At 61.3% G+C, this 13036-nt stretch overlaps 1 protein-coding gene across 2 annotated transcripts; it reads left to right on the forward strand.

Annotated features, from left to right (window-relative positions):
• Positions 1-381: 381 nt before the first annotated feature.
• On the forward strand, positions 382-12772 carry CLCNKA (chloride voltage-gated channel Ka). 2 transcript variants are annotated; one of them, XM_043573851.1, is made up of 20 exons: positions 382-453; positions 1071-1177; positions 1883-2011; positions 2804-2932; positions 3533-3672; positions 4012-4089; positions 4195-4273; positions 4805-4930; positions 5257-5341; positions 5441-5542; positions 6128-6212; positions 6472-6645; positions 7129-7198; positions 7368-7478; positions 7839-8052; positions 8952-9085; positions 10815-10903; positions 11037-11120; positions 11888-11974; positions 12325-12772. In XM_043573851.1, exons 2-20 carry the CDS (start codon positions 1078-1080, stop codon positions 12370-12372), a joined length of 2064 nt encoding a protein of 687 aa, XP_043429786.1. In that variant the 5' UTR covers positions 382-453; positions 1071-1077; the 3' UTR covers positions 12373-12772. The 2 variants fall into 2 exon arrangements, with proteins under 2 accessions (XP_043429786.1, XP_043429787.1); XM_043573852.1 differs by having other exon boundaries at positions 11040-11120.
• The last annotated feature ends 264 nt before the right edge of the window (positions 12773-13036 follow it).

Raw genomic sequence — 13036 nt, forward strand, 5'->3', positions numbered from 1 at the left:
ACCCAGGCGTCCCTCTTCTCTGCTTTTTTAAACCCTTTCCATGCCCCGATCTGAGAATCCAGGGCCCTGACCCTCAGCCCCCCGCAGATGACCCCTCCCTGTCCTGCTGGTGTGCAGGAGTTTCTCTCTCCCATGTCCCCCAGCTCACAGCAGGCACCTGCAGCGTGCTTGAGTGCCACCCTCCGTGTGGCTGTCCTGGGTTTTGGGAAGCTCCTGCTCCTGGTCCCCCTTGGCCGCTCTGGCCTGCACGGCTCAACCGGCCTGGGCAGTTCTGGTTGGTTTGTCAAGGACATTCTTAATGGCCACGGTAAACCCGGGCAGGGCGGGGAGGGAGGGGGGCCTAGGTTGTTGATTGGTGGAGCGCAGACCTGCTCAGGTGCATCTGGGCTGCAGGCAGAAGTGTCTCTGTTAGAGGAGAGCTGGCTGGGGCCGCAGCAGGGCCAACGGACAGAGGTGAGGGGCTGCTGGGTGTGGAGCCGGGGCCTGGGTTGGGTGGAAGCTGGGCCAGGGCAGGTCGGGCTGGGGCAGGAGGCTGGGGGGCAGAGGGCCAGCACCTCATTTCAATCCTCACGGGCTTTCCTTGAGCACCTGAGGTTTACCTGCCTCTGTGGCCTGAGCAGAGGAGAGGGGGGCTCAGGGATGGGTAGGGGGAGTCAGAGTAGCCCCTGGGGACCCCACAGAGTGAGTGACTCCGCGGGGCAAGGAGATTGCTCTGAGCACTGGAAGGAGCCAAGCAGGAGCTGTGTCCACAGCAGGGGAAGGGAGTTCTGAGGCTTGGGGTCCTGCCTTGATCAACATGGTACTGGACACAGGGCACAGTTAGGAACCCCGGTCCCCACCCCGCATCCTCGGTGGCACCCCCTTAGTGATGAGGGCACAGCAGACCTATGTCCCCTCCTGGTAACTTCACACACACACACACACACACACACGCACACATGCACACACATGCAAACAGGAAAACGCTTTTCCTTTTTATCTGGGAAGTAGGGGCACTGGAAGGGCCACGTGGCAGGGTAAAGCCACTGGAGCAGCTTAGCAAGGGTCTGTCTGTCTGTCTGTCTGCTCAGGGACCCGATGGAAGAGCTGGTAGGGCTGCGCGAGGGCTCCTCGGGGAGCCCTGTGACTCTTCAGGAGCTATGGGGCCCGTGTCCCCGCATCCGCAGAGGCATTCGAGGTGAGAGCTAGGTCCCTTCCTCTCCCTATCGAAGACCCCTCAGGACGTCACCCCTGTCTACCCAGACCCCACCTCCCCCACCCACCTTGAAGTCCAAGAGCTGCCCTGCCTTGATGTGCCCACAATCACTGGGCGGCCGGGAGGGAAGGGATCTGTCTGCCTGTCCCTTTGCCTATGGGTCAGACGTGCTAGATGTCTGTTGTCTGCCTTTGGGGAGAGCAGGTCCCAAGGCCTGATGGCTATACTGGGGGCTTTGCTCCGGGCCCAGTGGGTGCTGCCTGGTCTGACACCGGTGCGGCCTGTAGGATGGCCCCACGGGTCTGGAGACATGGAGGGGTCCTGCTAGCCCCTTGTGTTCTGTAAGCTGTGGGCCCTGTGGAGACACTGGAGAAAGCTGTAGCTCTCAGCACACACTCCCCACCCCCTGCTGCCCCATCATTCTTCCATGAGTATCCAGTGTGGGTGGGGGGTGGGTGGGGAGGGTGCCAGGCCTCTGTACCCCGCCAGGGCCCACCGTGCGGCCACCTTCACTTGCCCAAGTTCCTGCTCTGCCCCTCGTGTGCAGACCCCCTTCTGGGCTACCCTGGGCTTGACCACATGGCCCCAGCCCCACACTGCCCCTGCCCTCCCTGCCCTGAGCCTGAGCAGGCCTCCAGGGAAGGGGCCGTGCTTGCCCCGGGCTATGACCCAGTGCCCCTGCCCCAGGGGGCCTGGAGTGGCTGAAGCAGAAGCTGTTCCGCGTCGGGGAGGACTGGTACTTCCTGATGACCCTCGGGGTGCTCATGGCCCTGATCAGCTACGCCATGAACTTCGCTATCGGGCGCGTGGTCAGAGGTAACCCCTCCCTGGCACGCACTCCTGCTCTGGACACAGGCTTCTACGCACGCTCTCGGGATGCCACATGGGCCGCCAGGTGCATCGCGGGTGGAGGAAGGCTCCGGGTAGGGAGGAGGCCTGGGTCTGTGCAGGCGCTGCTCTCGATTTGCTGTGCAACCCTGGGCAGGCTCCTGCCTCTCTATGGGCCTCAGTCTCCTCATCTGCACGATGAGCAAGAGAGGCCCGGATGTGCCCAAGAGCCCTTCGTCCTCCGAGCTTCTGCCCACCTGTTCTTGCTGCCCCTGTTTCTTCTCCTCCCTCCCTCCTTGCTCTCGGCTCAGTAACTCCGGGCGAGGGCACTGGCTCAGGCTACCAGACACAGACCTTTCTTTTCCCACGCCTCAGCAGGCTCTCTGCCCCCTGAGATCTCCCAGGAACCGGGGTAAGGGGGCAGGAAGGTTCTAACACCCCTCTGGCGGACTTGCTCAGGGGGTCTCCTGAGCACCTGCTATGCACATGCCCCGGCCATGATCTGAGAGCTTTCTCACAATGACCTTGGGAGGGAAGTCCCACTGCTAGCCCTTCTGACAGACGGGGAAGCAGAGGCTCACAGAGGTTAAGTCACTTGCCCAAGGTCACTCAGCTAGGGAGCAGCGACACTGGAATATAGACCCAGGGTCCTACGTCTCCCTCCATTTGGGGATCTGCTGCCCCCTGGGTGGCCCCGGGCCTCCCCTCTTTGAGCCTCCGCTTCCTGGTCGGGGGACACCTGAGGGCTGTGATGGCTCCCTGACTCCCGGGTGTCCCCAGCACACAAGTGGCTCTACCGGGAGATTGGGGACAGCCACCTGCTCCGGTATCTCTCCTGGACTGTGTACCCTGTGGCCCTGGTCTCCTTCTCCTCTGGCTTCAGCCAGAGCATCACACCCTTCTCTGGAGGTGAGCCATTTGCCTGTGTGCTTTGTACCGCGGAGCCTCGTGCCAAAGCCTTTTCCTGTCCCTCGCGGCTTCTGATAGGGGGAGGCAGGAAGCAGTGACCCCATTTCACAGCCAGGGAGGCCAGGCTCAGGGGAGTCGTGTCACTGCCCCAGAGTCACACAGCGAGAAGGCCAGATCTGGACTCTTGGCTCACTGCTGGCTCTGCTTCCTTTCTTAGGGCTCTTCTGGGTGGTGACGGGGAGCCCTGGTGGCGGGTTCCCCAGGGAGGAGGGGCACGGCTCCCCCAGGGCCTCTCAGCTCTGCCTCCAGCTCCAGGCCAGCGCTGGGGAGCTCCAGGGGCACATCCGCGGGTGGCCTGAGCTTCTGTCCTGGGTTCCCCCCACCTTGCCAGAGCTGTCCGCCAGGCTCAGCTGGAACAACACGGGCAGCTCACGTCCCCCTCTCTGACCCTCACCTCTGCAAATGAATTTGCAAATCCCAACTCAGGGTTTTGGAGGACCCGACAGGTTCACAGCGTGGCACATTTTGCGCAGGGTGAAGTGTTAAGGTCTAATCTGGAGACTGTGCCTCCTCTTGCCCCCCTGTCCATCCCCTGCCAAGGTTCTGGAATCCCAGAGCTGAAGACTATTCTGTCAGGCGTGGTGTTGGAGGACTACCTGGATATTAAGAACTTCGGGGCCAAGGTCGTGGGCCTTACCTGCACCCTGGCCACCGGCAGCACCCTTTTCCTGGGCAAAGTGGTATGGGCAGAGCATTCCTACCCCGCCCCGCCCCCTCTGCCTTTCCCCCCAGGGCCCCACAGAAGCCGGGTCAGCGGGGACTCAGGCTGATGCCTGCCTTCAGGGGCTCAGTCTTGGGGAGGAGACAGGCTGGGTCCCCAGCGTGTGACAAAAGAACCGGGAAACGAAGAAGGGTGTGGACGGGTATCGATGCGGGCCTGGATGAGGCTCTCTCTGCGCCCCCCCTGCCCCCAACCCTGGGCCCCGAGGGGGAGTGGCTAGGGCTCTGACACGCCCCCCCACCAGAGGCAAGCCCCGCCCCTGTGCCCACGCCCCCCCCCCCCCCCCCCCCCACCGCAGGGCCCCTTCGTGCACCTGTCTGTGATGATCGCTGCCTACCTGGGCCGTGTGCACACCAAGGCCATTGGGGAGCCTGAGGTAAGGGAGTCAGGGAGGGCCGTCCTTGGAGGGGCGAGAAGGAGGGGAGGGTGGGGGCTGACTCTGAGCCCCGGACTCCCCCCGCCCCCATCCCCTCTCGCACAGAACAAGAGCAAGCAGAACGAGATGCTGGTGGCAGCGGCCGCGGTGGGTGTGGCCACAGTGTTTGCAGCGCCCTTCAGCGGTGAGACCCTCCCTCGCACCCCTCCCTGCACCCCGGGGGCCCCCCCACACCGCTCCTGTCCCCTACCGCTGTGGACTGATCCGTTCACTCCTGCGTCCAGCTGAGGGACCTGCAGGAGGGATGGGGGCCAGCTGAGATCTTGGTTCTTACAGCAGACTTTTGAGGGCACGGCCACCCCTGGGTGGGGTGGACGTGTTTATTGAGACACTTCAGGGTTACGCCAGGCAGACCCGGGTTTGAAATCCAGCTTCCCTGCGTGACCCTGGGCTGGTGGGGTCAGCCCTCTGAGACTCACCTCCTTGTCTATAAAATGGGGACCAGAATGGCCCCACCCCCTAGGGCTATTGGAGGGATTGAGATGGCCCAGGAGGGCACACACAGGCGTCTGCCCTGGGCTCCTGCCTGCCCTCCCTCACTTCAGGTCAGGACCGAAGAGAGAGGGCAGGCCTGAAGGAGAGAGGAGCGCAGGACGGGAGGGGTCAGGGTGCTGGATGGGTGGGGGTGGGGCTCTAAGCTCAGCATCACCTTCAGGCGTCCTGTTCAGCATCGAGGTCATGTCTTCCCACTTCTCTGTCTGGGATTACTGGAGGGGCTTCTTCGCTGCCACCTGCGGGGCCTTCATGTTCCGCCTCCTGGCAGTCTTCAACAGCGAGCAGGGTGAGTCCCCATCAGACCACCTGACCCCAGGCCCGGCTCCCTCCTCGTCCCTTCCCCCCCTCCCCTCTTTCCCGCTTTTCTCCCTCTCCCCTCCCTCTCCCCTCTCCTTCCCGACCTGTACTGGGCATGAAGGATGGGGGCCCTGAGAGTACAAGATGGCCCGGTGAGCAAAGAGGCAAAGGCTGGTTGTTGGGGCCTTGAATGCCGGGAAAGGATACTTCGTGGGGGCAGGACTTGGCACGACCCCCACGCCTGTTTGTTGAGGCTGGGACTGGGGTTTGGCTGGGGTGGGAGCGTGGTCCCTGATCATTCCCCTCCATCCCCAGAGACCATCACCTCCCTCTACAAGACCAATTTCAGGGTGGATGTCCCCTTCGACCTGCCAGAGATCTTCTTTTTTGTGGCCCTGGGGTGAGTGAGTGCCCCCCACTGGGGGCCTCCCCCCCCCCCAGGCCTGAACTGCCACCCTGTTTCCGGGCTGGGGCTCCAGAACTCCCCTCCCCTCCCCAGGGCCATCTGTGGCATCCTGAGCTGTGCTTACCTCTTCTGTCAGCGAACCTTCCTTGCTTTTGTCAAGACCAACCGGGTCACCTCCAAACTGCTGGCCACCAGGTGGGCTCTGGGCAGGGACTGGGGACCTCTCAGGGGAAGCAACCCCCGGGCCCCTACTCTCAGCCTCCTGATCTGTTTTATAGAGAGCCCTGCCCTCTGTACTGTCATCCTCCTACAGAGCCCCCCAAACCTTCCTAGCCCCCACGCCACTTATGGAGCCCTGGTTCCCTCCTAACAGCCCCTCTCCGGGTCCCCTCAGCCACCCCTCCACCACCTCCAGCTTGCTGGACTACCAACCCCTCACTCTGTCACTGAGTTTGCACCCCCCACGGAAGGCCCACTTTCCCATGGAGCCGGAAGGGCTAACTGAGCCCCTCTCCTCCCAAACCTTGCCCGCCCCCTGGCATTGGCATCTCAGAGTCGGCCTCCTCTGCCCCAGGCCCGCCACGCGTGGCCCCCGTGGCCTGATGGGAGCTCCGTCTGGGCGGGGTGGGGCTGACCCCCACAGGGTTCCTCTCCTGGAGTGGATCCGGCCCCCAGGGTGGTGGGGGGGCCCGCTCTTGTCCTTTTCCCCTTCCCGGGGGGGTGAGGGAAGAGGGGGGCCAGCACTGGAGCTTACCCGCCCCCTCCACCCCCACCCCACAGCAAGCCTCTGTATTCCGCCCTGGCCGCCTTGGTTCTTGCTTCCATCACCTACCCCCCTGGCGTGGGCCGCTTCATCGCTTCTCGGGTAAGGGGTGCAGGGCTGGGAACCCCCTCCCGCCATCCGTCACCCACTTTGTGCCCGTCATCTCGCGTAATCCCCACCACACCCGTAAGGGGAAGCCTGTGGGTCATCCTCGAGTTCCAGACGAGGACACCGCAGCTCTGGGACGTCAGAGCCCTTCCCGAGGCGGGACAGGGCAGAGGAAGACTCGGGGCAGGGGCAGGGCAGGGGGGTGGCAGGAAGGGGCCCCCCAGCCCCCTCACCGACCTGTCCCCCGCACCAGCTGTCCATGAAGCAGCATCTGGAGTCACTGTTCGACAACAACTCGTGGGCGCTGATGACCCGGAACTCATCCCCGCCCTGGCCTGAGGAGCTCGACCCCCAGAACCTGTGGTTCGAGTGGTACCACCCACGGTTCACCATCTTTGGGACCCTCGCCTTCTTCCTGGTTATGAAGGTGGGTGCCAGGGGGCCCCCAGGGGAGCGCACAGAGTGGAGACCAGCCTGGGAGGGGGATGCTTGTCCGTGGCCCGGGCCTCTTCCGCCCAGCCCGCCTGATCTGACTCCCGCCAGCTGTGCAACCCTGGCCAAGTTGCTTCAGTTCTCTGAGCCTCGGTTGCCTCGTCTCTTAAAACGTGTCGGCCTCGTCTCTTAAAACATCTCTAAAAAGCTGTGTCGGCCTCGGAGGGAAGGTTGAGAAGGAGGAGAGGAAAGCCCTCGGCACGGTGCCAGGCACACAGTAGGCACTTTGTCAGGACGGGTTTCCTGCCCTCGGTCAGCGCCTTCCTGGTCAACAGCAGACACCGGCGATGGGGGCGTGTGCCCGCGCGACCCCCTTCCCCCCGGGACACTCCCCTGTCCCCCCATCTATTCCCTCTTCTCGTCCACTCCTGTCCGGTTGCCCCTAACCTCTGCCCTGCTGGGTTCCCACCGCCCGCAGTTCTGGATGCTGATTCTGGCCACCACAATCCCCATGCCTGCCGGCTACTTCATGCCCATATTCATCCTCGGTAAGTCTGGGGTTCTGAGGGTCTGAGAGGTTCAGGGTTACTGGGGCAGGGCTGTGGCTCTTGGCCCCTCCCCTCCCTCCTCCGAGGGTACTGAGGTTAGTCCCCAGGAACGGAGGGCTGTGGGAGCCCAGTCAGCCTGGCTCCCCCTCCCCCTGCTGTCTGTGGCCAGGAGCTGCCATCGGGCGCCTCATCGGGGAGGCCCTGGCTGTTGCCTTCCCTGAGGGCATCGTGGCCGGAGGGGTCACCAACCCCATTATGCCTGGAGGGTATGCCCTGGCAGGTGAGTGCGCTGAGTCCCCCCTGGGCGGGGAGACTCCCGGGCGGACTCCCCAGGGCGGACCTGGGCTGGACCTGGGGGGTCAGCCGGTGGTTCTGCGGGGCATGGGGTGGTCACTGCGCCTCCCCGTGAGCCCCCTCCCTGAGCCCCCGTGACTCTCTCTGGCTCCCGTCTTGTCCCTGGTGCCCCACACTCTCCCTTACCACGCTCCCCCTCACCGAGCCCAGCCACCGGGGCACCTCCAGCGTGTGGCCTCTGGACAGCTGCCGTCTAGCACGTGGCCTTAGCCCCGGGTGGCTCTGTGCTCTGCACGAGGCTGGCCCCTGGCCTGAGCCGCCCCGCCCCTGGGTCTGCCCCCTGCAGGGGCTGCGGCCTTCTCAGGGGCTGTGACCCACACCATCTCCACGGCGCTGCTGGCCTTCGAGCTGACCGGCCAGATAGTGCACGCGTTGCCGGTGTTGATGGCCGTGCTGGCAGCGAACGCCATCGCCCAGAGCTTCCAGCCTTCCTTCTATGATGGCACCATCATTGTCAAGAAGCTGCCGTACCTCCCGTGGATCCGAGGTCGGAAAATCAGGTGAGAGGTGCCCACTTTGGGCTGGTTGATGGGGTGATGGGTCTGGGTGGGCTGGGGTGAGGCCCCACCTCCAAAAAAAACCCCACAAAACCCTCACTGTGGCTGGCCTTGGACCTGGGTGGTATGGAAGAGGCCAACACACAGCCACCTCGTCCCCACTCTCTCCAGCTCCCTGCATGACCTTGGGCAAGTCCTTGGCCTCCTGGGCCTCTCTGCGGCTCATTAGCCATCAGTCTGTCCTCGTGACGGTAGGACAGAGATTGCCGATTTGCTGGAAACTGGCGCTCAGAGAGATGCCTTGTCCTGCTCGCGTCCCACAGAGAATCAACGCCAGATCTGGGAGGTCCCCTCCTGCCTCCCACTCCTGCTCTGCTGTCCTGACTGGGACACAGGGGGCTGGAATCAGGCTTTGAGGTCCTCACATGGCAGCCTCTGTTCCCAGAGAAGCAGGACCGAGAGTCTCTGAGACCCAAGGCCCAGCTCCCAACATGTGCAAGCTGCCACCTTGCTCCGGACCTCAGTTTCTCCATCTGTAAAACGGGGGTGGCTACTCCAGTGATTTTCAAACTTGAAAGCGTTTTTTTTCATTTTGCCATAAAACTTCCCTTCAAATGAAAATTTTCAGGGAAGGCTTCCGAGTAAAACAAACCAAAGCGGAGACAGTCTGGGCGGGGAGACAGGGGTTTGAGAGCTAGGAATCCAGAGTCAGGCCATAGGTGAGCCGGTCCCCAAGTTCCTCCCCACCTTGGGGTTCTGCCAAGTTCCTCCCCACCCTAGTTGCTCCTCCTAGGAATGTCTCAGCGCCTGCCCACAGCCAAGAACCAGGTACCCCTGCCTCGTCCTGGGGTCTGGATATCCTGCCACTCCAGGACCTGAAGGGAGCGCCCTTCTGCCTTCAGCTCTCACCGTGTGACTGTGGAGCACTTCATGAACGCTACCATCACCACGGTGGCCAAGGACACACCGCTGGAGGAAGTGGTCAAGGTCGTGACCTCCACGGACATGGCCAAGTACCTCCTGGTGGAAAGCACAGGTGCCCGGCAGGAAGGGGGGAGCGCGGGTGGGGAGGGGACATTCCCTCCACCTTTCTCCCCAGCCTTGGGGGCTCAGGTCCAGGAAAGGGAAAGCAGGGCATGGGACCTGTCAGGCACCTGAGTCTGAATCTTCTCTCTACAACTGTGTGACCTCAGGTGGGTCACTTCACCTCTTTGAGCCTCGGTTTCCTCACTGACAGCAACCGCCCTGCTTGGGGTGGTTGACACGTTTAAATGAGAGACGAGAGGGGGCTTGTAAGGCACTCTGCGGATACCTTTAGGAATTTTAGAAACCAGTCCTCGTGTGCTTGGGAGTGGGGATAAATCGATGGGAACACTACCAGGGTCTCCCCTTGAAGCATTCCCCGGCTTAGTCACCTCTCTTGAAACCCCGTTGCCATGAGAAAGATCTCTTTGGAGAAAAATGGATGGGCCCCTTTGTTAAAAGACACACGAGCTGAATCTTGGGGAAGGATCTAGCTAGAGCATCATTTCCCACTGGGACACGTACAGTAAGAGTGGGAAAGACATGCCGGGGGGGAGGCAGCTGCGTCCACTCGGGCCACCGCCAGCCCATATGTGCAAACAAGGCAAGGTACACACTTGGCAAGCATAGCACAGCTGGATTTTGACGCCCACTCATCCTTTTAGCAGGTGCCTTGTTCAGGGAGCGACCTGCACAACTGTATGGGTCACCCCCATACCCACCCCAAGAGACCATAAAGTCCTTTATGAGCAACAGAAGCCTGGGCAAACCCCTCAAGCTCTAAGAATTGCAGTTTCCCTACCTGGAAAACAGGGACCAATGCAATATGGAGTTGTCGGAGGTTCTCACCCCAAATGCCAGGCCCTCTCCCCACTCAAACTGGGATACCTTTAACATTATCCCACAGAATACACCAAATGTCCCGTTTGGAAATACTTGCATATGTCTGACTCCCCTAAGAGGCTTCACCTCCTGGAACAAAGACAGAACTGGCCTCCAAGACAAAGTCCACTTCTACCCTTAGAGCCACAGGAAGCAAAGAGCCCCCAACCAGCACAGGCGCAGGTTGTGGGACCCTGGCGCTCACCTAAGACACAGCTTTAATTGTTATTGTTGTCGTTGTTGTTTAAAGGGACAGTATTTACCTATCTAGTTGTAAAGGTGTTTTTTTTTTTTTCTAGTTGTAAAGTTTTTTGTTTTTTGTTTTTGTTTTTGTTTTTTCTAGCTGTAAAGTTTTAATTTTGCTTGACAAGAAGGAAGACTACCAGGACTGCCCCCTCAAACCTGTGCCCGCTCCGGTCATGGCCTGGAGTGAGGCTTGCCAAGCCCTCAGCACACGGTGCATTTCCTGTGGGGAATGAGGGGCAAAGCCCGGCCGTGATGCACAGATATCTTCACGCTAGTTCTCCCAAACCTGCTCTTGCCTCGAGGCCCCGCCACAGGGGCGGTCAGGGTGGGCGGGTAACCGCCCGGCCCCCTGGCAGCCTCACCCAGCTGCCCTCAACCACCAGGCCTCCACATCAAAAGCTGAGCGACCTTGGGCAAGACGATCAACCTCTCTGTGCCTCTGAGCCTCAGCTTCCTCTTCTGTAAAATGTAGCGTAATAGTTCCTGACCCACAGGCTGCTGTAGGTTCCTGAGAGACACGAGAACAGCCAGTACAGTTCTTGGCACGTAGTCGGCGCCCAGCAGATGCAAGTTTCTCCTTCCTGATGTGGCTCTCTCCCTCTCCACTTGTGCAGAGTCCCAGATCCTGGTGGGCACCATGGAAAGGGCCCACCTGGTGCAGGCACTCCAGGCTGAGCCACCTTCCTGGGCTCCAGGACACCAGGTGAGTACAGGACGGGGAGTGGTCAGCAGGGTCGTGAGGGGAGGGGGCCTCTGGGAAAGGTGGTTCTAGGGGGCCGGCCTGGAGGAAGGGGTGGCTGGCCCGGGCCCCCCATGATTTTCCCACCACCCCCAAGCAGTGTCTCCAGGACATCTTGGCGGGGGGCTGTCCCGTGGAGCCAGTGACCCTGCAGCTGTCTCCGGAGACCTCCCTGCACCAGGTAGTGGGAGACAGTGGGGAGGGTTGGGGCCTGCGGGCATGCGGGCGTGCGGGCAGACAAGGACTGTGGGGTAGAGGGAAAGAGCCCAAGAGGGGAACTTGGGCTCCAGCTTTCTTGGCACGCTCTGTCTCCTTCTCTTGGGTCTGCTTCCTCATCTGCGGAATGGACACAGCAGTCCTTGTCCTCTCCAGCCTTTATTGCTAGGATTCTTGGGATGACGCAAAGACTAAGGGAAGAGGGAGAGCTTGGGAGAAGAGAAGCCTCTGGGTGGAGAGAGACAGTAGTTAAAAATGTGTCTTTGCATAAAGGTACACATGGGTCTCGGTTTCAGCTCTACCATATTCTCCTCGTGTGATCTTGGGCACATTACTTAATCACTCTGAATGCTGATCCCCTCCCACCCTGCAACACAGAGCCTGGCACATGGGGTTGGGGACCTGGGGGAGGCCTCAGTTCCTCGGTGCTGCTGGATGATCCTGGATCCCTTTAAATAAACCCGTCCTCTCCCTTGGTCCCTTATGCGGACTCTGGAGACCTCTGGTGGTCATGGTGGACATTGCAGGCCCGGGTCCTGTCTCCCACCCACCACTATGCACGCGGCCGCCCTACCCTTCCCAGGCTCAGAGACAGGCAGGTGGGCCCCACTGGGACGGAGCCCTGGCCAGGGCTCCACCTCAGCTCACAGCCCCCAGGCCAGGGCGAGATTGAAGCTAGAGGGGTGGGCTGAGCACATGTCCTCCAATGTTTCCTAACAACCCCTCCTCCAGGCACACAACCTCTTCGAGCTGCTGAACCTTCAGTCCCTCCCTGTGACGTCCCGGGGCAGAGCTGTAGGCTCCGTGTCTTGGGTGGAGGTATGACAGCCCCAGGGGCGGAGCAAGGCAGAGGAGCCATGCTCTAGCAGGCTGGGGAGGCAAGGGGGGGCACCAGTATCCTCCCATCTAAATTTAGAGGGGTCTCACTGGATTCTGATGAGCCTCACTTCTTGGCCCAGAGTGGCTGGCCGCTGTTTTGTGGCCAGTGGCCAGTCTTGCCATTCTCTGGACCTCAATGGTTCCATCTGTGCAGTGGCGGGGGGCGGGGGGGCACTGGCTTCAACGTTCACCCCAGAATCAGCCCCGAGCAGAGTCAGGTAATACTGGAACCCCCACTCTTAGCCTCTTCTACATCCTCCCTCCCCCCAACCCCTCTTTCTCTGTTCTAGTTGAAGAAAGCAATTTCCAGCCTGACAAACCCACCAGCCCCAAAGTGAGCCAGCCTGGCAAGAGGAAACAGGGCGCCTCAGCTGCCCTGGTGAAGGAGGTTGGGCAGGGACCCTGCCTCTCTTCCCCCATCACGGCACACCTCCCGCCCAGCTCAACTGCTCAGTGTAGCAGGCAGCTCCGACCTAGCACCAAAGAGGGCCCCACGGTCACCACGGTCCATCCCGGGTGACGCAAGCACTATGTGCCTTAAGGGACAAGTTCCACCCTGGACAGAGCAGAAATGGAGACCGCAGAAAACCAGCGGACAGTGGGTGCTCATCGAAAAGTCACCAAATTTACAATGAAGACAGGGGTGTATGCGGTCACCAAGGGCAGGTACAGAGGCCCTCTGGGGGTTGTAGGACTCCCAACCAGAGGCTCCTGAGAAAAATAAAGCCGATTCCCAGAGCTGCAGACCCCCTCACCTCAGCTCCAAGGGCGTTGACGTACCTGTGCGGGCCCTGAGCGAGCTCTTGGGGGGCCCCCTGGTGGCCACCTGTGGGCATCGCAGGCCTGGGTTCCTGGCCTCTCACTGCTCCTAAATAAGCAGGAGAGCAGGTCCCTCACCAGGTCTTATGACGCTTGTCCTCACGAATAAGAAGAACCCTGTGGTCCAGCTACCCTCACCCCAGCCCCAGCTTCCTCCTTGGCTGAGCCTGGGCTGATGAAGCA

The sequence above is a fragment of the Prionailurus bengalensis genome, chromosome C1 (genome assembly GCF_016509475.1).
Source record: "Prionailurus bengalensis isolate Pbe53 chromosome C1, Fcat_Pben_1.1_paternal_pri, whole genome shotgun sequence".
Taxonomy (NCBI): domain Eukaryota; kingdom Metazoa; phylum Chordata; class Mammalia; order Carnivora; family Felidae; genus Prionailurus; species Prionailurus bengalensis.

Excerpts from the sequence above, each read along its gene's own strand:
- CLCNKA (XM_043573851.1), top strand. The coding sequence starts at position 1,078 with ATGGAAGAGCTGGTAGGGCTGCGCGAGGGCTCCTCGGGGAGCCCTGTG. Across the intron at positions 2,933-3,532 it reads CATCACACCCTTCTCTGGAG|GTTCTGGAATCCCAGAGCTG; the intron begins GTGAGCCATTTG and ends TCCCCTGCCAAG. Across the intron at positions 6,646-7,128 it reads CCTTCTTCCTGGTTATGAAG|TTCTGGATGCTGATTCTGGC; the intron begins GTGGGTGCCAGG and ends CACCGCCCGCAG.